The sequence below is a fragment of the Aptenodytes forsteri genome, unplaced genomic scaffold (genome assembly GCF_000699145.1).
Source record: "Aptenodytes forsteri isolate BGI_AS27 unplaced genomic scaffold, ASM69914v1 Scaffold14, whole genome shotgun sequence".
NCBI classification, from domain to species: domain Eukaryota; kingdom Metazoa; phylum Chordata; class Aves; order Sphenisciformes; family Spheniscidae; genus Aptenodytes; species Aptenodytes forsteri.
The window spans coordinates 1,921,175-1,945,944 of NW_008794457.1; the positions used below are offsets into that span (position 1 = coordinate 1,921,175).

Below are 24,770 nucleotides of genomic sequence, written 5' to 3' on the forward strand. Positions count from 1 at the left end.
GATAACGAGCCTAGTCTGAAACCCAGCACCATCCCTGGGTCTCATACTCTGCTGTGTCACTAGATGAACGGCAACTGCTGCTTCATTAGGACTCTTGTTCAGGAGCACCCAGGGACCTCCCTGAATCCCGCTAAAGCGAGCGCTGTGTAAGAAACCATGCTGAAGTGATGTTTTGTGCAAAGCTGGACTTAAGCTTTTCTGAAAGTCAGGCCCATCCCATCTGAGAAGTATCCATCAAATCTCTTTGCCAAAAGCCCCAGCCAAAGACACGAGTGTCCACACTGCTTGCATCTGGAGCACAGAGAGGTTTTTTTTTTTTCTACCAAGCTTGGAAATGGAAGAGGCAAAGCATTCCTGGACTGAAGCCTCCTAAAAGACATTGCTCGCATTCGGGCATACACAACAGCGGTAACAACAACAAAATGTAGGCAAGAGAACGTTGTGTGTCGTGTCCTGGCTTCATCTAGCTGAAATCTAGAACAAATTTAGTTAATTAAACTTTAATTTAAAATGATATTAACTTTTGAAGCAACTGTTTTAAAATGTCTTGTCATCTCTCTGAGCATGAAAGAGGATGTCAGAGGATGGCTGGGAACCCTAAGCTTTCTGTAACGGAAAGGAAGGCTGACGTTTTGAAAGCAGTTTAAGGGATTTAAACTTTCATTAAAATGAATGGAAATGATGCTAAATCCCCTGGATACCACTGAACATCTCAACCCAGGCATTTGGGGATGTGCATGTAAACCAGTCAACAGGAAGGCCAGGCAACGCAGGCTTTGCAGGGAAGTCTGAAGTTTGACAAAACAGTTGCTCATAAATATAAGGCGCTTCCCTTATAAAGGAGGGTTTCTCCCTTCTAGAATAACCTAGCTGTTTAACTGTTAGCTTGTTTAACTGCAGTGTTCTTGCAAAGCTTTAACCCTTGGGCTAACAATTTATAGTTTCAAACTTTACCTTAATCTTTTTAATTTGGAGATGAATACGTTCATTTTTTTGCCCAAAGGGCGAGCATTTCAGCTGGAGAATCCTAGCTGTCCCTAAAGAAATGACTAGCATGAGATTGCGTGAGCGTGTGTACCCATTAAGTTGATCTTTAACATGCAGCATTTATGCTCGCTCGGTTGCTGCTAGCACCCGGCGAGTGCTGTTAGAAACCTCGCTGGGTATATTGACAGCACAGATGTGAGGTTCTGGCTGTCATGTGAGATTCTTTGCATTTTCTATAGGACTGCCCTATAGTTTGAGGGGTGTTTCAGTCATTCCCTGGTCCAGAGCTTTCTGGGCTAGCAGAACAGCTAACCATCTTGTTATACATCCTGCACTGGTGGCAAATCCTACCCGTATGGATCATATGATGCAAATCTGACCTCAGGGGAATCGCTGCAATGTATTGCAATAAAGCAAAATATAAGCTCGCTCTTGTTGTCTTAGGTTATGCCGTCTGGAATTGATACCAAGTCTTTACAGAGTTAGGTGAAGTACCATACAGATCTTTCATCCAGGTTGTGTAGGGTCCCTCCATGGGTCTGTTGCCTGGTATTTTGTTTGCCGGTGACTGCATGCCAGCTTCAATTTGGTGTATGTAATCTCCTGCGTTAAGGAGCTGGTAAAACCCAACCCTGGGGTTACCGGTGGCAAGGCAGCCTCGTGTGCCACGGGCAGGGGATTTGGCAGCTGGCCGCTATCAGAATAAGCGGTCACGCAAACAACGGCTGTCTGCCAGGGTCAGATGCTCTTCGTTCCTAAATGATCAAATGTGACATTACATACCCATCGACAGAGCCAGCAGTGCTGCTGGGGGGGGATGTGTGGGTGTGAGTCACAAGATCATTAAGGTTGGAAAAGACCTCTAAGATCATCGAGTCCAACCATCAACCCAATATTGGGTTGTGGCAATATTACTGATGGCAAAGTTGCCGTCTCCTTTTACTGCCTTTCCCCGTGTGTCATTGCCTCTAACGCTGTTGAACAGGGTTTTTCTTGTCCCTTTTAAGACGACTGTAGATGAAGGGGTTTTTTTATAAGCCCTTTCCTCGGCAAGGATATATCGTGTTAGTACACACTCTAACTGAAGCCACCTAGCCTGGGCATCCTCCAGATGTTATTCTGCCCATCTCCAAAGGGTTCTGCCCTGCCTTGGCTGCTTCTGCACTGGTATCACCTGGAGGCAAAGCCAGCTGGCGAGGCACAGCTCTTCCCTCCAGCTCCTTCCTCCCGGGAGCTTTGGGCAGCATCACCCAGACTGCAGCTCTCCATGTCTCCCTTCTCCCAGAGGGATAAAAGATCCATCATCATGTATGGCTTCAGCTCCTTATTTTTGAGGTACCAGCCTTGGTACGTGATTTTTGGCTCTTACTTGCGCGCAGTAGTGTCCTGTCAAGGGATGAGCATTTCTGGATGCTGCTCCTTCTGGCTGAGTTGGACTAGTGATTCTGACAGCTGTCGATGCCGTTTGCTTGAGTCAGAAGTCATTAAAGGTTCTACATCATGGGGGCTGGTTTCTTTTGTGGTTAAATCGTACTCCGTGCCCTCCAGTGAATCATACAGCAGCTTGTCAGTGTTGGGAGTTTTATGCATTCAGATCCTATTTAAGAGTTGGGGTGTTTAGAACTAGTGAAATCCAGCCAGACTGGATAAATTCTCATTGTTTTTAATGATGTGAGAAGGTGGTTTAGCAAAGGGATCCGCGTTCCTCCTCCAATACTCTGTGCCAGTTCTGCAAGAACAAAACTTTTGGGTCTCAGGCTGTCAAAAGAAAAAAATTATCATCATTCATACATCATTCATGATGTAATTAATAATTAATGTCTGTTTTCATATAATATCAGGAATACACATAAGCACAAATCAGAGGCAACTAACTTGGTCTCTACTCTGAAGAGCCTGCTTTGCTGCTGACTTGTGCTGGTTTTCACAGGTGTAGCTTTGGGAATGTTGAAAGAAGTTACTGTCCAAGCGTGGCTGTGCAGGAGCAGAAGTCAGGGAGGGTGGTTTGGGGCAAGATTGAGCAGAAAAAGGAGTGGGAGCAGGCGCAGGGTAGGGGAAAGAGAGCTAACAGTGTGGAGGAGGTGTGGAAAAGCAAGCATGGGAAACTGGGTTTCTTTACCCCTGATAAAGGGAGCTTGTGGCTTTCGGATGGGATCGCTCTAGATCCCACGCTTGCTCCAGGCCTTCTGCATCACTGTTACAACACTGAAAACTTCAGACAGCCATAATTATCCACCAGTCTAGGAGGGCCTTAGAGCTGTCTAATCTTTTTAACCTTTCCCTGTTTTGTTGGGTTTTCTTTTTTTTTTTTTTTTTGTTCTTTCCTACCTGCTTCCTTGGAGCAGAAAATCCATTTAGTGAGCATTGGAGAAGGACCAGTTGTCTACGTGCATCCAAGTAAGATAAATTTCGGCAGTATCCAAGTTCTACAAGATGCTTCCCGAACTCTCCACCTCTCCAATCAGACTGTCATCCCTGCATCCTTCTGGGCAGAGATGGTAAGCATCTGTGGGGCTATTTTCCAACAAAAATGACTGGTCCATAGCAGCCTGTGACTTGATTGCACTAGATTGTGACTATGCGACATTTCCGTATCGCACTCTGAGAGAGAAAGCAAGATATTCCATCCCAATGCAGCAAGAGGAGCCTGGTTCTGGGGGCAGTTTCAGCTGGGGGACCCCTCAGTAAAATCGAGAATTTGCATAGAAGTTTGAGCAGAAATGAGTCTGGATCATTTTTACAAGTTCTCCCTTTATTTTGTGGATGGTATTTAGCTCTGAGAGTCATGTTTTTGAAGCTCTGAGATCAAGAGAACCCTGTGGCCCTTTGCTCCTGAAAGGGCATGGGTTTCCCTGCGGTTTCCCTGTTACGTCTGCATCTGCTTTGCCTCAAACTCCTGTTCCCACTAGAGACGAGGGTGTGAGGTCTGTCCTCAAACTGCTCATGGTGAGGTGAGTTTCACCTCTACTGGGGGTCAAACCAGCTGGGTTATTGCACAAAAATATATTTGTAAGGGTCGTGTACTTACGGGGTCTGTGGACTCCGTAGCGTTGCAGAGCGTCTCTGGAGACTAGCTGCAGAAAAAGGCTGTTTAATTCATGGAGGCTGCGTAGTGCGACAAGCTGCATAGCAGGAGGAGAGCTTGGCTGCTTCCCTGGCAGGAGGAGCAGGGATGATGCGGCTGGGAAGGGCTTGCGTGCTGAGGCTGGGTGGGATGTGCTCCTCACTGGAGGCGGGGGGGGATCGGGGCAGGAAAACAGGGTTTGGAGGAGGTTTGGGCTTTGCTGTGCTAGGTGGGTTGAACTTCTGGGGCTGGTTAACCCAGGCTGGATTTCCCGGTTGCTGCTTTTCCAGCTGTTTCACTCCAGTTTCTGTGCCCAGAAGGATAAATGTAACCTCAAAGTGGGCAGCTTTCTTTGACTCCACAATGAAAATCTGCTTTCCATTTCTGCAGAGAGCAAGCCACCTCGGATGGGCGGTACTGGTGTATAAATGATGGTTTTTGCATGCTTGTACCCAAGACTGACCTGCAGAGCTCTGTTTCGGTACTGCTGTCCCGGTGTAATCCCTTCCCTGGGCAGCTTGCAGTGTAGCCGGGGGGCTTGCAGGGGTACATCTGCCTCTTCGTTGCCTCAGTACCCTAATTCATGGGATTGGGCAATAAATCCTATCCTGCTTCACTGCAATCTCTGCAAATCTTGTGGCTAATAAATAGAGCAATAATATGAGGTGGTTCAGGGATGGTTTCTTTTCCTGCAGTAAAGAGGGACTCTGCTCTATAGTCCCTCCTGCTGACTTCACAGGGTTGAGTTACCTCATGGTGAGCATCTCGGCTTCTCAGGATAGCTGCTGCTATCATGGAGATGTTCAAGGAGGCAGGTCCTGGGAACCTGCTCGATCAGCTGTTTCAACAAGGGCTCTTCAGACTCTTCAACACCGTGATGCTGAGCCTGTCTGATGGGAGCAGCACTGCGGCAGGCGAGATGTGCTCGAGCTACTCCCTTGCCCTCAGCAGCTGCCCTCCTTCGGTGCTGTTTTGCTGCCTCAGTTGAAGTTCCACCCTTTGCTGCTGCCTTAGGCTGCCTGGCAGTTCATTGATGGGAAGAAGAGCGGACTGTGTAATCTGGGAGATAAAATTTGAGATACATTCGGGTGTCAGGGTGAACTGCACGTGTACATCTGAGAGCAGAACTGGCTCCGGCTGTCCCTTAGCCTCGCTGGTGGGTGACTTGGGCATCCTTCATTCACTTTTGTGCCCCTTAACTCAAGTTTTGTGTTCTCTAAGGTGCCAAAGCTGCTGCTTTGATTTCCTGCTTGGAGATTGCTGCAGGACGGCAAGCCGTGATTTCCCTGTCTCCCATTTGATGGCTAATCTCGAAACCGTGACTGTTTGCAGTTAGTCTTATGGATCACGGACCCCACTTGAAAGAAAGAGCTATTGATTGAAATTTTCACAGCAGCGTTGGATCCGCAATGTTACAGCACGCTGACTGGCAGCTCAACAGACTGAATGAGATTAAATTAAGGGGCAGCAACAGGGCAAGTAAAAGGCTGGTGTCTTGTTGGAAACAGAAAAGGAAAATGCTGTAATGCAGATGGCCATGCTGCCACCTTGGTGGTGTTCTTAACCATCACATGCAAATGGCTGTTCCTGTCAAGTCAAGCTTTTCTTCTAGCTTTGTGGGAGAAAAGAGCGTTACCTGAGCAAGCCGAGGTGCTTTTTTGTGGATAACTTCGCTTTGGGATGGTGACTTTAGGACTTACCTGGAGTACCCCTCGTGCACAGGCTTCCCCGTACCCCTGTTCTCGCTTCTCTCCGTTGGATGAGTTGTGGGGAGCAGCACTGAGCATCTCCTGCCGCCAGAAGGAGATAAATAAAAAACCTCCAAAGCTGTGCATTGAGGTGGGGCTTTTGGGGTTTGAAGAGGAGTGTAGGGACTTCATCCCCTAGTCCTCTGCTGGCTTATCCCTGCTTGCCAGGGTATCTTGCAGGTCTGTGACCCTTGGGACCAGTGTGTCACCCCGTGTTCATCCACTGAATCCTGGGTCTGTCTGATGTACTTTTCCTTGTCAGGTTGCTTTCCCAGCTGCCAGGCAGCCCTGTTAGAGCACTCTCTGGATCCAGCAAGGGGAGGGTTTGCCTTTTTCGTGGGTAGAAAAGACTGGAGGAATAGGTCAACATGAAGGAGCTGCTGCAGCTTAGCTGGGGGGTGATGTGACCTGCTGAAAAAGGCGGCTGTTTCCTCTCCTTGCTGCTGCTGTCACCTTCTTTTCCTGTTTCCCTAAGTGTCTGCTTTTTGCCATATTGACAAGTGCAAAGGAGTTATATTGATTAATGGAAGCGTTTGCTCTTCCTGCAGAAAGGCAGAGAGGAAAAAGCATCTTTCTTTGATCATTTCCTACTTGTTCTTTGTCACTCTGTCTTCTCGGGGATCTTTTCTTTGGCTACTAAGAAGTCATTCTGTCGGCATCAGGGAAGGCAGCTGCGTATCACACCTGTGTGATCAGGAAAGAAAAGACAGGCGTAGGGTATAATTTTTGTTAATCAGTGGCAGCTTTCTTCTGCCTGCATAACCACCATGCTGGGTCTGTTATGTGCTACCGCACGGAGGCAAACGGTGGTTTGCTGGTGCCTTGTAATGAGGGAGAAGAGAGAAAACCTTTCTTGGGACTTCCTCTTCTAGTGATGGTGCTCCGTTTCCTAATTTGGGGTCCTGTCTCCTTTGACCTGATCCTTGACCTCCCTAATCCAGAGCCCTGTGCTCCTGACGGAGCTCGCCGCCGCCTGGTTTCCAGCAGCGGTCGTACAGCCAGATGTGTTGTCGTCTTCAGGAGAGTGCCTGGTGGGCAAATCCCCTTCTGCGTTCCCAGAGATGAGCTGCCATCAGATTCAACTGGAGCTGACATTGCAGAAGAGACCGAGTTCTGTTTGTTTAAAACAAACAAACAAAAAAAGCCATAGCTGTTTATCTTCTCACTGGGATTCACTGGAGAAAATCAACTGATTTTCAGGCAGCGTATAAAGTCTGTTGGTCAAACTCTGTGTAAGCAAGGGGAGAACATGCAGTTCCCATTCCCATAGTTGCTTCTCTCCTCGTTAGTGCAGGATTTGTTTCATTTACTAATTTCATTGCTTATTATCTCAAGCTTTTGACGACATTCCCTTTATTAAAGAAACGTCCATATGGAGAGACAGCAAAACATGGAGATAAACTTAAGAACAGTGCCAGTAAAGGGATGCTGCTTTAGTGATTCTGTTTCTTGTTCCGGCTGATGAGCGATTTTGTTGTTATCTGAGCGAATTGTGCAGGCTGCGGGGAGGGAAGGCTTTGAAGAGCGTGTCGGCATTGTTCATAGCTCTCTCCAACTGCTCTCACTGAAGTCGGAGCAGACTTGAATTGGCAAGAGGGTGGTTTTTAAATCTACTATAAATTACATTATTTTTTTCCCCCCCAAGCATCTGAATAATTAGCCAGCCCCGTCAGTGTTTGCTCATAGCGAGACACAGGCAGACAGTGCCGTGCCCTTCAAATGATATCTGCAGTGCTATTTAGAAATGAGTGTTAAATTAACTTTCCAGGATGCAGGCAGCATTGGCCCTGAATATGCGGTCTCTTCCGAGATGAGCAGAGCTTTTGAAGATAAGCTGCATAGGCTTAACTCTTTCCAGAGCTGTCCCACCAGAGCCTCGTGGTGCTCTGAAAGCTCACCTTTAGACTTAAACCATTGATTTGGCTTTTAAAGGCTGCGTTTTGCTAATACAGCAGTACCAATTTGCTGATTTCCACCCAGTTTGGTCTTGCCAGAGCTGGACCATGCCTGGAAACTCACGGCATCGGTCATGAACAGGGGTCAGGGCCGGGAGCGTCCAGTCTTGTGCTGGCGACCGGTTGTATGAAAACCTGGGGAAGGTGGAAGGCTGTGTCCCTCCCAGTGTTGCACAGGCTTAGGCCCTTAAAAAGGGCAGCAGAGGTTTGGAGGAGGCCTTGGAAAAGGTGCCTGAAACCTGGCCACAGGGAAGAGTTGCTTTTTTTTGATCACGTTGGGTATCTTATATGGGTTCATGCCCTTACTGAAATACAGCAATTTTGAAATTGAAGAAATTGTTATTCTGCTCGTCTAGGGAAATGAAGCTCGTCGTATTGTGCTGCACCCATTGGCCAACTGAATTAAAGAAGGGTAGAAGCCTTCAAGGCAAATTATGTTCCTACAAGCAAGAGTGACTCAGTGGAGTGCTTTTCCCAAAGGAAAAGCGGGAGGAGTTTGGTTATTAAACGTTGTGCTTGGCAGCAGCTGGCCAAGCCGTGCCCATGTCCTGGCTGGTGAACCCCTATGTGCAGAGTGGTGGCGGAGCGGTGGCCCTGGTCTCCCCAGCCCAGCGGGGAGAGTAGATGGGATCTGGAGGGGTGAGCTGTGGACAGGGGACACAGGTGGGGACAAGCTTCGTTGGCTCACTCAGCAGTCTGCTATTAGCTGAACCAAGCATGACAAATGAGGCTCCATTGTCAGTGGCAGAGTGTGCCACACTTTAATTTTTATTTTTTTTCACTGGCTTTAGAGACTCTGCCTCTTGATTTCATAAAACATCTCCTTGATGGTGTGTTGGGACAGAGGCTAAACCAAAGTGGTCCCCGTGCTTTTGCCGAGGAGATGCTGGTGCTGAGGTGCCAGGAGGAGGCTGGTTGGTGGTGGGAGCATCTAGCCAGCCTCACGCTCTGATCTCCACGTCCTGCTGGGGCTCGGGGTGCTTTTGGGTTGTTTTCTGCCACAGGCAGTTTGTGCCGTTAAAGAGTAGCTTCGAAATGAAGAACACAGGGTCCCCCACCTCGGGACTGCTAAAACACCTGGGACAAGGCTCTGTGCACAACTGATGTAGGATGGGGTTTTCTTTCCCCTTCATGTGCAACCTCCGCAAGGAGCGATGGGTCAGCCTGACAAGGTGTGAATGCTCTCTCATTAGAGCTGTGGCTTGGTAAAGTACAGCTGCATTTTTAATATTGAGTTCTGCTTTCTCTTTCACTCGTGCAAGGCCAGAATGACCAGATCACTTTAATTAACTAGCTTTAAGTAGCTTCAAGAGAACTGAGTGTGGCGGCTCCTCGGTCATCCCTTAGGGCAGCCAGCCATCCGTCTCTCAATGCACGCCGGTGTCCATTATAATCAAATTTTGGCAGCTCTTATTCACAATGGAAATCTGTCCTGGGAGAAGCTAATGATCTCGGCATTGAACTTCTTGATTAAGTGATTGATCCCTACCCTTGCCTAGCACTCGGGGACTCTGATGTCCAATAGTGCGAGCTCTTATAGGAACAAAACTAGTCACCGTCTTTGTCTATCCAGTGCGTATCCAGGGATAAGCAAATAGCAGGGATGTTATCAGAAGTTAGATCTTGGTCTCTAAAGTGATGGAGATTTTTAGCATGGCTCCAAGAGTTTTCTTGTCTCTGGGACGCAGCCTGGATGGGTGTAGGCAGAAGCTGACCTAGAAACCTGAGTGAATCTGGCCCGGCAGAGCCTTTTGGTCCTGGCAGATGTCCTGTTCAGTGATGCGCTGTGCTGCCCCTTGGACCCACACCAAATGCTAACTGAAGGAATGAGGACACGATGCAAATCACGCTCCTCCAGAGTGGGCTGTTGGCCTGGCAGGGCATGGTGGGTCTGCGCTGGGTCACCCTGGGAAATTCAAAGTCTGGCTCCATCGAGACAGCCTATCATTATTTCTCAGTAATAGTTTCTTGGGTACGATTTACTGCCCGGCTTGTTGCCAAGCTTTGATAAATGAGCTTTGTCAGATAGCAGACTTGCAAATTCACCTCTGGAGCAGAGCTATCAGGTCTCCTTTTCAAGCAAGCTACCCTGTGTCAGCATGAATCAGAGGTAAAGTTGTACATTAATGTCAATGAAAACCTAACACCCACCAGCTCGGTACGAATGTGTTGGCTGGGTAGCCCTTGGCTGATGGCAGCGCGGTGGATGCCTCTGAGGCTAGTGATCAGCTACACACAGGATGCAGGGACAACAGAAGAGGGTTGGTGGGATCCTATGTGGTCAGTGAGGTCAGTCTTCTCTTGTCTACCTGCCTGGGGTTGTGTGCACCTTTGAGATGAAAATGAATTTGGTGATGATTTTTTGATGGTTTCAGGAGGCTCAATGACTGTAGTCTCTCTGGAGAAGCAGGTAGAGCTCTGCTGACAGGTTTTGCTTTGTTTGCCATCTTCTGGTCTAGCTAGACGCCCTGAGTTCAGCCTGGTTTTGGAGCACTGCTTCTCCTCCGCAACCAAGGAGCGTCAGGGGTGCAGAAAACAAAATGATAATTAGCCAGACCCCAAAGGGAATATAAGAATATTCCCGAACAGAGTATGAGGTCCCAAACCAGAAGAATGGAGAACAGATTGTAGGTAATAATGAATGTGGAAGATGTAGGAGTGGAAAAAAGCCTAGCCTGGTCCTTGTGGAGAAGCAGAGCCCCAGTGGTTAGCCTGTGCCGACTACCTTCCTCCATCCCATTCTCATCTTGCTTTTTTTAAGACTTTCTCTTGCAGCTCTAGAGGACAAATTTAAATGGAGCTGCGTTTATTAATTTTGCCAGTGCCTGGAATAATTTTGATGCCTTTGGCGTTGCTCCATCCTGGGATGCAGGCATGCAGGCCTGACCTGCTCTCCATGCAGGGCGCAGTCAGCCTAAGGGGTTATCATAGCTGGGGCACCTACGCACGCTGCTGGGACCCTGAATGCTCAGCAAGTTACTGCTTCCCTGGCCTCCAGCTAGTCTTACCCTCGTTAGCAGAGGTCGTTTTGGGGGGGTTGTTTAAAATGCTTTCCATGACTTTGAAGTGCTGCTTGGTTTTCTGATGCTCTTCTCCCTTGGGCTGGCTGGTGTCCTGATAGAGCTCAGTGCTGCCAGCCTGACGGACGGAAACTCAAGCTAACTTCACCTGGATCAGGCGCTTGCTTGGATCCTGTCAGGCCTCCAAGCACATCGTTGCTTTCTATGAAAATAAAAGGAGAAAACCTCTTCTCTTACAATATTGCAGTGTTTTGGGTGAGTAGTGCCTCTCGTCCTAAACACAGCGCTGAACCATGGGGTGCAGGTACCACCGCCACCGTGATGGACACTTCGAAGCCGTACATCTACATGCCAGTGCATTTTGTGCTGGCCAGGGAGCACTGCATACATTTCTCTCTCTCTGCTGCAAGCTTGCTCCCTGTGAATGTGGTTTTAGAAGGACCGGGGGTCCAGCTCCCTTATTGCCCCATCCGTAGGGGGAGGTCCATGAGAAATCAAAAGAAGAGAGTGCTTGGGAAGCCCGGGCCGTGTCTACAGGGCAGGGTTAGTTTTCTTTCTGCTTATTTCCTTACTGCCCTGCTGTAAACATTTATAGCTGAATTTTCCAAAGCCGAGGACAGTGGGGCACCTCGCTGCAGCTGATGATCTGTGGGAACCGAGCGCTTCAGTCCTTCAGGAGGTGTTGAGAAGCACTGCCTAATGCTTGGGAAAGAAGACTTTGGTGCTGGGGTTTTGATCAACTGGTTTTGCAGAGTTGTTCTTCAGGCTCTCGGCAGTATCCCCCAGCCGTGTGGCAGCCGTGGTGGGATTTGAGCAGTCCTGGCTTCCTCTGGCCTTGAGCCTTTATGCAAACCCGGCCACCGTTGTCAGGAAGCCAGGTCAGATGAAGCAGCTTCCCTTGGTACGTACTCCAAAAGAGAGACTGGAGGGGGAATAGCCTTCTCCTGAGGATGAACATCCCTTGGGTTGGGCAAAACTGGGTTAATGAAGTGAGTCTGTTAAAGGAGGGTAAAATACAGATTGTATGAGCTCCCGCATAGTTGCTGTTTGCAGACGCTGTAGCTTAGATTTAGGGAAATTAAGCCTTTATGTCCTTCACCCTCGTGTCTTTAGTCCTTCCTTTTCCTGCATCCCACAAGAGACCAGGTACCATGGTTTCCATCCTAAGGTAGTGTTTGGCTTGTCTTACAGGCTGGCAAATGCTCACGCTGGAGGATTGAACCCGGTAAAGGAGTGATCCCCCCCGAGACCGAGGTGTCTGTGACTGTCATAGCAAACTTGGATGACACTGAGAAATTCAAGGACGAGGTGAACCTGTTCATAGAGAACAGCCATACCTACGTCATCCCTGTCCGGGCTGTCGGCATCGGCACCACAATTGTCACCGACAAACCCTTTGCTCCGGAGCTCAACTTGGGACCCCACTTCAGGTAGGGTATCTCTCAGCTCCCACTTCTCCCGTGGGCTCAGCGAGCAGGAGTTTTGCTGTAGTCCTTCAGGCTAGTTCTCCTTCAGTGCTCAAGGTCCTGGCTCTGTTGCGCTGAAGCCACAGGAATTCCTTTAGAAATGTTTTATGGCCGTTTGAAAGTCGTTAGATACCCTCAAAAGCCACCAAAATAGAAACCAGTTGCTAAATTGTCACTGAATTGCCCTTAGTTATAATACGTTTATTTCCTCACTTTATCAAATAAAGATTCAGAGGAAAACAGCAGGTCCCGGAAGCCTCCAGCTGAAAAACGCTACATTACAAGTATAAACATATTTCCCTCTGCAATAACATTGCTTGCTTTTCCACTCGCTATGGAGTATCATCTCTCAACAGCGGAAAACCTTGGCGGTAGCTTGTTAGCAACTCCTCGACTAAATTAATGGTGCTGGTTTATTTCCCCTCTGGCCGGGAGTCCTGGAGGAGCAGCAGAATTTGTCTTTGCCCTGTATCATCCCACGGTTCACTTCTCTTCCCCAGCTCCCCTGCCGGGCTGCTCTTTATCAGATATACCCACTCTTTCCTCATTTCTCCTGCCTGCTTTCCTTGCTGTCTCCTCTGTCAATGCCGCAGCGGCAGCCTGAGGCACGGGCAAGCGAGGGTGGCTGCAGGACCAGCTCTGAAAGGGAGAGGAGAAGTCCAGTGAGGTTGGGTGGGATAAATTGAGAGTGTTAATTGAAAGAGCTTAGCTTGGAGGAGGGGATTCACTGATCCTCATGCGTGTGTCTGAAACCAGGCACGTTCTTATAAATGGGAGGAAAATAAGCCTTTTCAAAGTGCTGTTTGCCTTGTGTTGGAGACCTCTTGGGATGAGAAGACTAGTCTTCTCAAGGTGCCTGTTCCTTTTCCTGACTGCAAAGAGGGTCCATAGTGCTCCGATCCCTAAATTTTGGGGTAGAAAGAGCAGATTAATCCTACCTTAAGCATTTAGGGTAGATTTTGGGAGTTTAAATATGCACCCACAAGCCATCCACCTAAGCAGGAACATTGCAGGGAGGTTGGTGCTTGTCCAGCGTTTCCTGTGCTCTGTGCAGCTACAAGTTGGCTTGTAGCAGGGGACAGTATCAGCGTGGTTCATGTCATCGTCCTCTGCCCCCCTTCGACGCCTTCGCCTGCAGGCTCTGGTTGGAGTTGTTGCCATTGCTGTTGGCTGCAGAGCTGCCACTGAGCGAGCTGGGGTGGGACCAGGTAACACCTCAGATGAGCTGGGCTTTCCCAGAGCCGCAAATTCTGCATCTACCCAGAGCTGCTCCAAGCTTTCATCTGTTGCTGTCCGCAACATAAACCATGTCATACTAAACTTGCATACATCATTTTTTAACAGTCTGTTTCAAAGGCTAGTTTGTTCTATGCTGTCACTTCCGTGTTTGTATTTAGCTGCTTACGGCAGACGTGCATTTTTGTAAGCCACATATTCTGTACCTTTCAAAAAGACAATAACTGTTCCAGGAACAATTCATTTCCTGGTCATGCTCAGATTTATAGAGGGTAAAATAATTGCTTCAGACTAGCCTGCAGTTAGTGTTTCTTTACATGAAGGAATCAATTTCCATTGAATATTCATTTTGGTTTACATCTAGCTCTAGTTATTCATCTCTTGTTCCTCCATTCCCTCAGCAGCTAGACCTGGTCTTGCTGTCGTGTTCGTATCGGGGAAACTTGTGTTGATCCTGTGTTCTCACAGTGCATTTCTCTTCCTAAAACACCAAACCAGCTGCACTGTTCAGGCGAAGGGTGATATGTTGGGGGCGGTGAGGGTTGGATGCTCCCTAAGGGATAGTGGGATGAAGGGGGATAACATGGGTGCTAGGGCAGGGGCCCCACCAGCGAGGCAAGTGGTGCCCGGATCACCAGACGAGTCTATATACCCTGCAGCTACCCAGTAGCATCTTCAGAGGAAGCCATCTGAGGCAGCAGCTCCCAAGGGGAAGGTGAAATGGCAGCGAAGCTGTTTCTCCATCCACTTGCAGCCGGCACAGGCCAGCTTAGCATCTGACGCAGCGAGACCTGCAGGGAGCACTTTGGAAAAACACTCTGAGTATTAAGCACCGAAGGCTGGTGATGCTCTGTCCGCAGCAACTGAGATGATGATCTTCATGAAGCTTTTCCTTGCTGTACGCAAACAGACCAGCTGCTGGATGGTGATTAAACTTAGGGGCAGCCAAGGTCTGGCTTTTGCTGAAGCTTTGAGCTAGGTCAGCCTTTTCTGAGGTGGTTTTATTGCCGAGTGTGCACATAGATAACACCATCAGGGTGCTGAAGCTGGGTGACCGCTGGGAAATAGCACCTCCCATGACATTTTCCATCTCTGCTTCTCTTCTAGCTGGGATCCCTGCTGTTACCACTTCAAGATAACAAACAAAGGACGCCGTACCCATCAGCTCTATTGGACAACGGAAGGTTTTGCCCCGTTTCGCCAGCGCCATCGTCTCCCTGCCATCAGTAACACCAAGGGCAAAGATTCCTCCCAGAGCCCCAAACCTGCCTGCCCCGTGTTTAAGCTTCGACCGCTGAGGATGGAGCTGATGCCGGGCAAGACAATGGAGATGATGCTGGAAGGCTCCTCCAGCACTCCCCAGGTGAGGTCCCCCATGAGGACTGAGCCTTCCCCATCAGATCACCTCCGCTGGGACTTCTTCTGCAGCCCCTTGACATTTGCCTGAGAAAATGAGCAAGTGCTTTCAAGAAACTGTTTTAACGCCACAGGTTACCATGGCAGCACCAGTTGCTTTCCTTGCTGGCCACCATCAGTTGCTAAGGCTTTTTCGTGTTCCTATAGCTACCATAAACCCAACTTGCTGATACCAAAATACCGACTGAAGGAAGTACTGCTACTTCAGGGGCAAACGGCAGGTTACAAGGTGTCGCATGCTGAGGCAGAAAGGAAAGGCAGAGAATATAAGTTACACTTAGACTAGGGGCACAGGCAGAAAGTAAATTAAAAAATGCAAGGTAACATATCCGAGGGAAGCAGGGAGTAAAACAAAACGCCTGTGAAGGGAGGGAGTGTCTGGGAGCAGCCTCATTTTTCCTCTGTAGACAAACATGGGCAGAGGGCTTGTGTAGCACTGAGTCCTGGAGGAGAAAAACAAATGCAGTGTGTCAGCTCTAATGATCAGAGTGACGTTCCCCACGTGGGAAACGGTTCCCAGGGATCATTATAATTGACAGCTTGACTTTTGTCAATATTTCCATAACAGCTCGCCCCAAGCTCTCAGCCAGCCCCGGTGTCCCAAGGGCAGCCAGGTCTGGCAGCACCCTTGGGTGGCAGCTCAGAGGGAGAGATTTCAGCAGGGTCACTGGGTGTTCTCCTCCCTGGACCCTTCTTTCCAGGGGAAATCCAACTCTGCAGAGAAGCTGCCAGCTAACCCTGGTGTTCATTCCCTGGCTCCAGGACCACTGGGCACAGATGTTTAAGCGAATGTGGAATAAATCTGCATTAAGCTCCTGCTGATAAGTGTTTTGAAAGGTGTTTTAAAGGGTTGCCTCAGTGGTGGCTTGAGGAAGACTTGGTTACTCACCTGGCTGACTGCGATGGGACTGTCCCTGTGCAGTTCTGAGTCCAAAGGTTTTGCTGAAGAGGGGAAAAAGCTGCCAGAAAGAAAATAAAAGGATCAGGGCACTGGTGAGGGTGTCTTGCCTGGAAAGCAGAAAGGGGATCTGTGAGCTCAGCTGTGGCTACCTCGCTCCTGCAGTCAAAGCCAAGACCCTGGGAGTGGGCTTTCCACCCTCCTTGGGTCTTGAGGACTTAATACTCTTCAGGTTGGTCAGAAGCCCAACTCCCTGCATTGTACGTGCAACACAGATGATTTTGAAGTCTGTAGGCCCTGAGGAGGAGTTGGGTTGTGGTGGCGTATCGGAGGGAAGAGTGAGAAATGAAGGGAGGAATTTGGGGAAGTGAAACCATGAGAAATCAGGAAAGTGTCTTGAATGTAAGAGCATCCAGCCTAAGCAGAGGGTTTTCGTGTGAAGTGGAAGACATCTCTTTCCTGGGGAGGTTTCTTTTAGAACCAGCTCTAGGAGGGCACAGTACATCCTAGGAATGAGTGATCCCCTCTTTACCTGAAGGCAGGCTGGCTATTTGGGGTTTTCCCATGTATCCTTTCCGCTAAGCTTCCAAGGGAGGGTTTGCTGGCGTTGGCCCTTCTATCATGTTTCCCTTAATATAGTTATATATATATATTTTTAATCAGTTCCTACAGCTTTCTGTAAGCATTATGCTTAGCAATGGGGTACGTCAAAGCAATAATCATTTGTGGCAGGGATTATTACAACTGTAGGCAGCACGTGACTCACGAGTGCCTTTTGTGGATGTTAGGGTGTAGCATTACTGCTGAATAAATAGGATGCAACATAAAAAGAAAAGGGGGCTGTTGAGGAGACCAGTGATTGTAACTTTATGGCGGTAATACGGTCCACAGTCGGGTGGCGAGCAATTGCAGTGTGTTTTCTGAATGCCCTGCTAGCACCTGCTGGGTGACGTGCGACTCTCGCGTGCAGGTAGTGAAGGAGCGGCTGCTTTGTCACGCCATCGTGGGGAATAAGGCAGGGAAGGCACAGATAATGCAAGTGGATGTCACGTGCGAGTTCGTTGCTCCCATTCTGCAAATGTCCTCCAGGGAAATCACTTTCCGGGCGGAGAAGGTAAGTCTCTGGATTGCCTCCTGGCATTTAATAGCGTGGCTGATGGCTGAAAGCCTGTGGGGTGTGTGTGCTTGTGTTCAAAGGAGGAAGTTAAACAGCTTCTCCATGTCCACGGGGCTTTGGCTATTGACTTGAGCGGGACCAAGCTTTTGCCATTAACACTGAGATCATTATTTCGCTCCTCTGAGGCCAGGGATAGTTTAACCAGCTCTATTCTGCCCTTCTTGATGTGGAGACAGAATTGAGCTGTCGAGCCAAGGGCGCAGGGTGAGACGTGTGGGACCCACGAGAACAGTGTGGGCTTTGCACAGCCACCTCGTATGCTGGGGCTGCAGGTGGGAGAGCAGATCGCTGCAGCTGAGCGATGCTAAACCCCCTCCTCACCCCTCCTGAGGCTCTGTGTAAAGTAAGTGAGGGTGTCTTCAGAGATGGGACCAGTTTTTAACTTTACCCAAGTAAAACTGAGATTACAGCTGCTCCGCAGAGGGGGATCACGACCACTTCTAGAGAGACACCAGTTTCTGTACTCAGTATAAAGGGAGGTTTTTGAGGGTCCTCCAAGGTACAGTGATGTCTGAACACCGATCCCTGTAGGGAAGCTGAGAAAAACTGAGATTCCTGTCAACTCCTCAGGCTGATGAGGAAAAACTCTCATCTCTTGTCTCCCTTTGCCTTCTCTGCTGTTGGTATGGATGCTAGCTCTTTCCATTTCCCCAAGCCTCACCTCCTTCAAAGGACCTGCAGATGTCCTTCAGCTGCACTGATGATAACACCAGCGCAAAGCAGGTGCCCTTTAGTCTCTGGATCCCAATGTCTGCATCATCTTTCCCTCTCCCACGAGGCGTCTGAAGAAGAGAAGATGTTTCATTATTTAGTTTCTGTGTTTTCAGGTCTCTCCTCTGGTTCCCAGGCATCCAGAGAAGCACAAAGTCCTGTGAGCAGGCAGTTCAGATTTAATTAGAAGCTTTTCGGCTATCCCTGATGTCTGCCTGTGGTCTGCTTGATGCCACGCACTCCGATTTATCGAGTGCTACGACACTGCAGCTGTTTGATATCAATACACCCAGAGCTAGTTTCCCAAACACTGTCTCGTTCATCTAAACCATGCAGGAAGCCCAGAGCAATGCATAAACAGGAAGAAATAGCTTAGGCTGAGCTTAGCTTTGAGGCTACAGAGACACCTTGTCACTGTAGTAGGGGCAGCAGGAGACATGTCGCAACCCGACTGTTGAGGTTTCTAGCTGGCTGTATGTGCACGTAAATGTTCAAAGCTAACCTTAGGCTGCTGCAGGCTCTCCACCGCGGGCCAAATCCTGCTCGCTTTTCTCCTCTGACTAGCATCACTGCTTTTGTGAGGCTAAAAGAGCCGATAAGGTTGTAAGAAATTACTGTATGTGAGTGAAAATAATTTTGTGCCATTCTGCCCAAGAGAGGACACAAAACCGGAGGCAAACGGCCTGGGTTCACTTTCGGGTTTTGATCTTGTTCAAGCAGCTGCGTCCTCTCGGGGTCCTATTCCCTCATCTGTACACGAGACTGTTTCCCTCTCCCCCGGGGGATGCTGTGGTTTCTAAACATGAAAAGCATCTGATATACTTAGAGAAAAAAACTTCTAGAAGGGTAGAAACTAATAAAAATAGTAAATAGAGATGTATGCACTTTTGGGGTTGAAAAATCTGAAATGCATCGGAAGGGGGAGGAGATCCGTGGTCACTTCAGGTTGTTTTTTTTTCCTTGTCTCCTGTTTCTGTAGCAACCCAGTGATGTCCTAACTCTTCAGTACAAGCCTCTTTCTTTAAAAAACATCTCCTCCCTGCCACTCAGCATTGTCCTGGCCTTAGAGCAACCCTTCTTAATCTGCGATGCGGACCGGCAGCCCCTCCCCACAGATGTTCAGGTGAGCAGCCGTGGACCTTCCTGCTGGTGGGGTTTGAAGAGGGAGGAGTGTGGTGGTGCGTTTCTGTTGGGAGGTCTTCTAGTAGAGAAGTTTATTCTTTAGAGTCAGCAGTAGACTGGCCTGAACTAAATCAGATTCGAAACAAGTTGCTGAAGGAAACGAAATATCATCTGAATTGGGGAAATATGTCCTGGCTCTAAGACATGAGGGGAGGGGAGCAGGCAACTAGGTCTGGGCAAGCCATGTAGTAAAGGCGTCTCCCGGAAACCATCCCAGCTCTCCAGCAGCCATCCTCAGATAACATCAAGAGCAGCTTGCTCCCTTTGAGGGCAGCCCTGCTTTCGGGAAGGCTGAGGATGCTCCTCCAGCCGCTGCCCTGGCACCTGCCCCCTTGTCGGTGGAAGGTGTTGGATACGGACTCTGCTAAAAGTGGTGTTTCTGTGCCGTGCTGGTGACTAGCACCTGCAAGGGTGAGGCTGCAACGCCGTTGCACTTGTGCTGTGAGGATAAAGGAGTTCCTCTAGAGTCAGGGCAAAAGGCCCTGGCTTGCCAGAGTGCTGATTTGGTTATGTATTTAGCATATAGCTTTTGTGGATCCAGAATTCAGTAGAAAAATATTTATTTTGCTCTCATATTGATGCAGAGCAGAGAGACGTGAGCCTGAGATAGTCTCAGACAAGAGTGTTGTCGTGCTTGCGGTCAGGTGCACACTGTAAAGAAAATGAAGGACCAACTGAGAAGGCCACGTTAGGGTCAAACTTTGAATATTTACACGTTTCATGCCGTCAGACCTTGGGACTTCATCACACTGGTGGTTAATAATAATAATCTCCTTGCAGCCCATGAAGCTGGAGATAGGGGAGGAACTTCATCTCTCCATCAGATTTAACCCTGCTTACGAAGAGGATTTGAATATCCGGGTAGCAGAGAAGGCTCTGAAGATACTGTTTCTCGAGCATCCTCATGAGGAGCAGGTCACCGTTCGGGGAGAAGTCTACTTTCCGAATCTCCGTATCCAGACCATGGCCCTGGACTTTGGCTGCATCTTGAATGACACTGAAGATGTGCGTTACGTCGAGATGACCAACTGCAGCCCGCTTCTTGTACGGTACCACTGGTCGTTCCTGACAGACAGCCACACGCACCAGATGAGGTACGTGCACCTTTGCCCTCTCCTTAAAGCTCTTCTCCTTCCTGGTGTCCTGTTTATACTTTGCAAAGACCAAGGCTGTTTGCCTGGGACCTGACAAATTGCTTTCAACTTTCCCTTGTGGAAGTAACACCTACCAGCCGTGGTCAGGCTCGATGCTCAGGGAATAGGCGATCTCCAGCAGTTTGACGCTGGGAAGGAGGCAATGTTCTCCAGCCGAGCTGAGACTGTGACACTACCAACACTTTTCGCGTAGCCTGTAACCTAGAATCCTGCTTTATCTCTGGAGCTACAAGGCCATGCTTAGGCACTTGGACAAGCAGACATATAATGTGACCTCTTTTTTCCTTCCCCGCCAACCCTGTTTGTTGTCATCTCATACTAAGAACCTACACAGGCGCTGCCACCAGAACGATGGGCTGCTGTCCCAGTCTCTTGCTGCTGCTTCGCTATAGCCCCCGTACCGCTTCCCCTGGGAAAGAAAGCTGGCGTGGAAAGCTGCTTTCTCAGACCTTCGTGGCCTGAAACAAACACCACCTTGGTGAAGTGAGTTTTCATCTGTTAAACTGCACGTCACATTCATGAAACAGCTATTCAGTGTTTTACGGCAAAACGGAAGGTTCTGCTGCGGCTTTGGGTACAGCTGTAGATGTTAGTGGGAAGACTTGTCTGAACATCCCCAGGGAGCAGGGCCATCCAGCGCTGGTCTGTGGTTTCCAAGCCCAAGAGCAATCTTGCAGTCGTGCGGCAGCACATCTATAAACACATTCCTAGCAGTTGCTCCCTCTGTGGCCTCTCTGCATAGTACAAAAGTCTAGTCTGGGGAGTTTTAATTACAGTAGCAAATGGTTTTTCCATAACGCCCTAGGAAACCGAGCAAAGTTAACCATTGTGCATTGAAGTGCTGCTATTACAAATAATAGAGATCATCAATAAACAGTTGTGTTTAGAGAATTAGGATCTGGCTCAGAGGAGACGACCTGTTGGGAACTGGAAATTAGCTATGGCTATGAGGAGGGCTTGGGGGAGAAGACCTGGGCACTGGGGCAGCCCATTCACAGCTGGGTCTTACCAAGTAAAAAGTCTTTGGTGGGGGCCCTTCTTGATGCGTGGCACCTTCAGAACAGACACCAAAATGCAGAGGGAAGTCTGCAAAAGCAGGTGAAGGGAGGTGGGCGGGGAAAGGGGAGCAGGGCTGCAAGCTCTGCTTAGAGGCCTCTGTCACCTCCCGGTAAATTAGATTAGGGTTTAATTACAAGCTAAAGGGAAAATCTAATTTTGATGATAGAACAATGCATATATTTTATAATAACAGAGAAACAAGCACATTACAGCGAAGCCTGTGTGGAATTAATTTCCTCTGGGGCCACTTCTTGGCCGGTTGCCTGTTTATCTTTACTCTTTTTTTTTTTAGAACCAATTTAGGTTTTTGGAGATGTGAATGCTGAATCAGTTTTCAGCTTTTAATTGCCCCGTCTCCGCCTAAATTGGCTTTGCTGGACCCTGAGCCTGCAGGTGCTCATTCTTCCAGTGGATGCTGAGTCACCCAACTCTGCTGTGTCGGTAGCAGTTGAGGGTCCTGAGCATCTGGCAGGAGATAGCAGCCTCTGCTCCGAAGGGTTTGGCATAGCCCCTTCGCCAGCTCGTTAGCGCTGTGGACGTTACGACAGCTCCCTTTTCTGCTCTGCATGTTAATTAAGCAGTAATGTACTCTCTCCGGGTCCCTCAGCAGACACAATGTGATCCTCCGTGGCAGAGCTGGAAATTAAGACGGTCTCCAAGATATTAACACCTCAAATTGCTCGTTAAGAGCCCGGCAGAAGGGCAGCATGTCAGATATTATTTCTGGTCCACATTAAGCACTGTTGGTATTCTAAATTATCAGGTCAAACTAACTCAGTCTGACATCGAGGGAATCAAACATCAGGTCTCATGAAGGTGAGATCAATAGAATTTAACCATCCATACATCTAGCCTTGCTGGAGCCCATCATCAGAGACTCCCAGCATCAATCAGACACACGCATTTATTTTGGCCAGGAGAGAAAAATGTTGTTTCTTTGCCTGGACAGGACTCTGTGCTTAGACTTTTTTTTCCTTCTAATTATTCAACCCATTTTTTTTCTCCTTACTCATTAGTCACTGCTGCCGCTTTGAGCAGAGCGATCATATAAGCAACACAGTCCAACCGTTGCTGTGTGGTTGGACATGCCCAACTCAAGCCAACCCATGTCCCTTCTCTGACATTGCTGAGCCATAAATCTCCTGCGGTTACTCCTCTTCTAGACCTGTGTGGTTGGAGACAGACTGAGAATAGTCTCTCCTCACCCCTTGGACCTTTGGTAGCTCAAAGCTGAGTTAAGCCTTTGCACCAAGATGTTTTCTGTGGCGTTGGAATGGATCTCCAGAATCACCCAGCAGGAGATAGTAGAAATGGAGCCAAATTCAAACGCTTCATCATGTTCCTTACCTTAAAGGTTTCTTCCGCCAGGATTGGTTTGTCCTCCTTTCTAAAGGCAGTATCCAGCTCCTCAGCTTTGTTTGGGATTCCCATCAAAAGGAAGACATTAAATCCAAGGGATATACAAGGATTTTCTTCGAGACCTGTGACAAAGGCTGACAAAGGCTCATCCCAAAACTTAGCTGGTCTCTAGAGTTTTCATCCTTTATTAAGCATCCATGCCTTGTCATTTACTTTGAGCATTGCTGTTCCTGCATCACGTCTTTGTCCCCTTCATGCGAGACATGTTCCCTCCCCGGGATAGAGCTAACACACACCGAGCGGTCCGTGTGCCAGGATGGATCAGCAGGGAGCTCTGCACCTCTGTGGCACATGTCAAACCCCCTCCGTGTGTTGATCTGATGTCTCTAGAGAGTGGGAACTTCTTGGCTACAAATAAATTGCCAGTAGATTCTTTGGGGAAAGGGTTTGTTGAGCTAAACAGATAGAAAATGACACTTCCCTTTCCATCCAGGATTTTCTCGGCCAATTTGTTTTGGACAAACAAGGAGCCTTCCTCCTCCCAAGTGGGTCTTCCTATGGCATTAGTAATTTCTCATGCCTCTGCCCTCTCTCCTTCCATGTCCCCTGGCAGGCTGCACCCTGTGAGCCAGATCCCAGCCTTGTTACTGACAAAACCCCCCACCAATTCTGTGTTATATTTGATGGTTTTTTTACTTTGTTGTTTTTATAACGAGGAAGAAATGGAAAATGCAGACAGTGAAAAACAGTGCAAGGCAAAAATCTGACAGCAGTGCTCTGTCAGCCACCGGAGGGGAGAGGTAGCAACATCAGCAGCAAGAATATACATCAGAAACGCATACATCCACCGTGCCCCTGATGCTGGGGAGTCTCAGATGAGTGACAGTAGAGCATACCCTCGTCTCGCCCCCAGTGCTATCAGCTCCTTGGGGCAGTACGTTTAGGGCTTTGGTAGCCCCATGGGTGCTACTTTTCCTGCTTAAATCCTGTGGGTGACTTAGAAAAGGAGGGCTGAGTCGTGATGGAAGTGTGCCACTGAACGTGTCCTTCAGCTGCGTGTGGTTTGGTCGGTGTAACAGAGAAGTGGCCTCTTATTTCTCGGAGATGGGAGTCTCCTGGAGCAAGGGCTGGGTGCCGGGCTGGCTTCACCTCTGGGGTGGCAGTCTGGCTGCTGTGAACGGCTGACGGAGAGGCTCTGTACTCGTGGACAGAGACACTGGGGAGCTGAAGCAGGGGAGACTTTGGGAAATCTGCTACCTGTTCCACCCAGACAGAATGAAAAGTAAATAAAGTTTGTGCCAAGGAGGGGTTTGGAGCCAGGAGTAAGTGAGCATATGTTGTTCCCGAGTCTATATTAGAGACATAAACCTGGATACTGTGTGTGGGTTGGTGATGCTTTATCAGGATGAAGGTTGGGGGGTGATGATTTCCCATTTGCAGCACGTCTGTAAGCTTCTCTTCTCTACCTTCACCTTCAGCATGGTGACCCTCACCATGCACCCTCCACCTCTGTGCCTTCCAGCACGACACTGCTTTTACCCAGCTCATTTGCTGGGAAGCTGCAGGTTTGAGACAGCTTCTGCTGCCCCAGGGCTTCTGACCAACAGTTACACTGTCAAACACCTGGAGAACTTTTACTCGGGCCATTGCAATGGAGGTTCGAGCCCAGAACGGCTGCATGGGAATCACTTTAACTGTTACACTTGGGTTTTCTGAGGCTCAGCCTCCTCCTTTGCACAAGGGTGACAGACCCCAAGAGCTTTAATTTCCCTCAGCGGACTGGGGAGCAGCCCCATGGTGTTGGAGTGGATTGAGGGCAAGGGAGGCGAAGGAGAAAGCATTCCTTGGGTGAAAAGCACTGCACGTCCCACCCAAGGTGCTGTCAGGCAGCTGACTGTCTGTGCCATCAGGACAAAGCATGGGAGACGTCCATGTGTCACCCATGGGAGACGTCCATGTGTCATCCATGCCCGGAGTGGGCTGTGGTTGGATGGGGGTTGCTTTCTGGTTTTGTAGTCGGTCAGCAAACGCTGACTTCTTGCTCTGCCAGCGACGTTCAGCTAGCAAACCTGGGGAGCAGCCGACTTCCCTCTTTGCTTTCTGAACATCTTCGTTACCCAAGGCACGCAGTGGGAACCCGAGGTACGTTTGCATTGCAAACAGCGTCGTCCTCCCTATAAATGCCATTACGCCTGTGCTGCCTGGGTGGCTCGTGCTTTAATTCTTTCTAGGCTGCTGCTCAAGGCCCCTCTCTGCAGAGCTTTACTGTTTATGAAACAAAATGTCGATTTTTTTTTTTTTTTTTTTTTTTTTTTTTTTTTTTTTTTGTGGGGAGCAC

General features: G+C 48.9%; 2 protein-coding genes across 2 annotated transcripts in view; both read left to right on the forward strand.

The window, feature by feature from the left end:
- The window catches only part of LOC103908410 (hydrocephalus-inducing protein homolog), a 78,063-nt gene extending 65,855 nt beyond the window's left edge, over positions 1 to 12,208 (forward strand). The window contains exons 17-18 of the mRNA XM_009290790.1: positions 3,333 to 3,485; positions 11,966 to 12,208. Coding sequence (XP_009289065.1) covers positions 3,333 to 3,485; positions 11,966 to 12,208 — 396 coding nt within the window. The remainder of the gene's footprint in view (positions 1 to 3,332; positions 3,486 to 11,965) is intronic.
- Positions 12,209 to 14,776: 2,568 nt separating this feature from the next.
- Positions 14,777 to 24,770, forward strand: part of LOC103908466 (hydrocephalus-inducing protein homolog) — a 147,677-nt gene continuing 137,683 nt past the window's right edge. The window contains exons 1-3 of the mRNA XM_009290851.1: positions 14,777 to 14,839; positions 16,761 to 16,904; positions 19,641 to 19,954. Of these exons, the coding sequence (XP_009289126.1) occupies positions 14,777 to 14,839; positions 16,761 to 16,904; positions 19,641 to 19,954 (521 nt within the window). The remainder of the gene's footprint in view (positions 14,840 to 16,760; positions 16,905 to 19,640; positions 19,955 to 24,770) is intronic.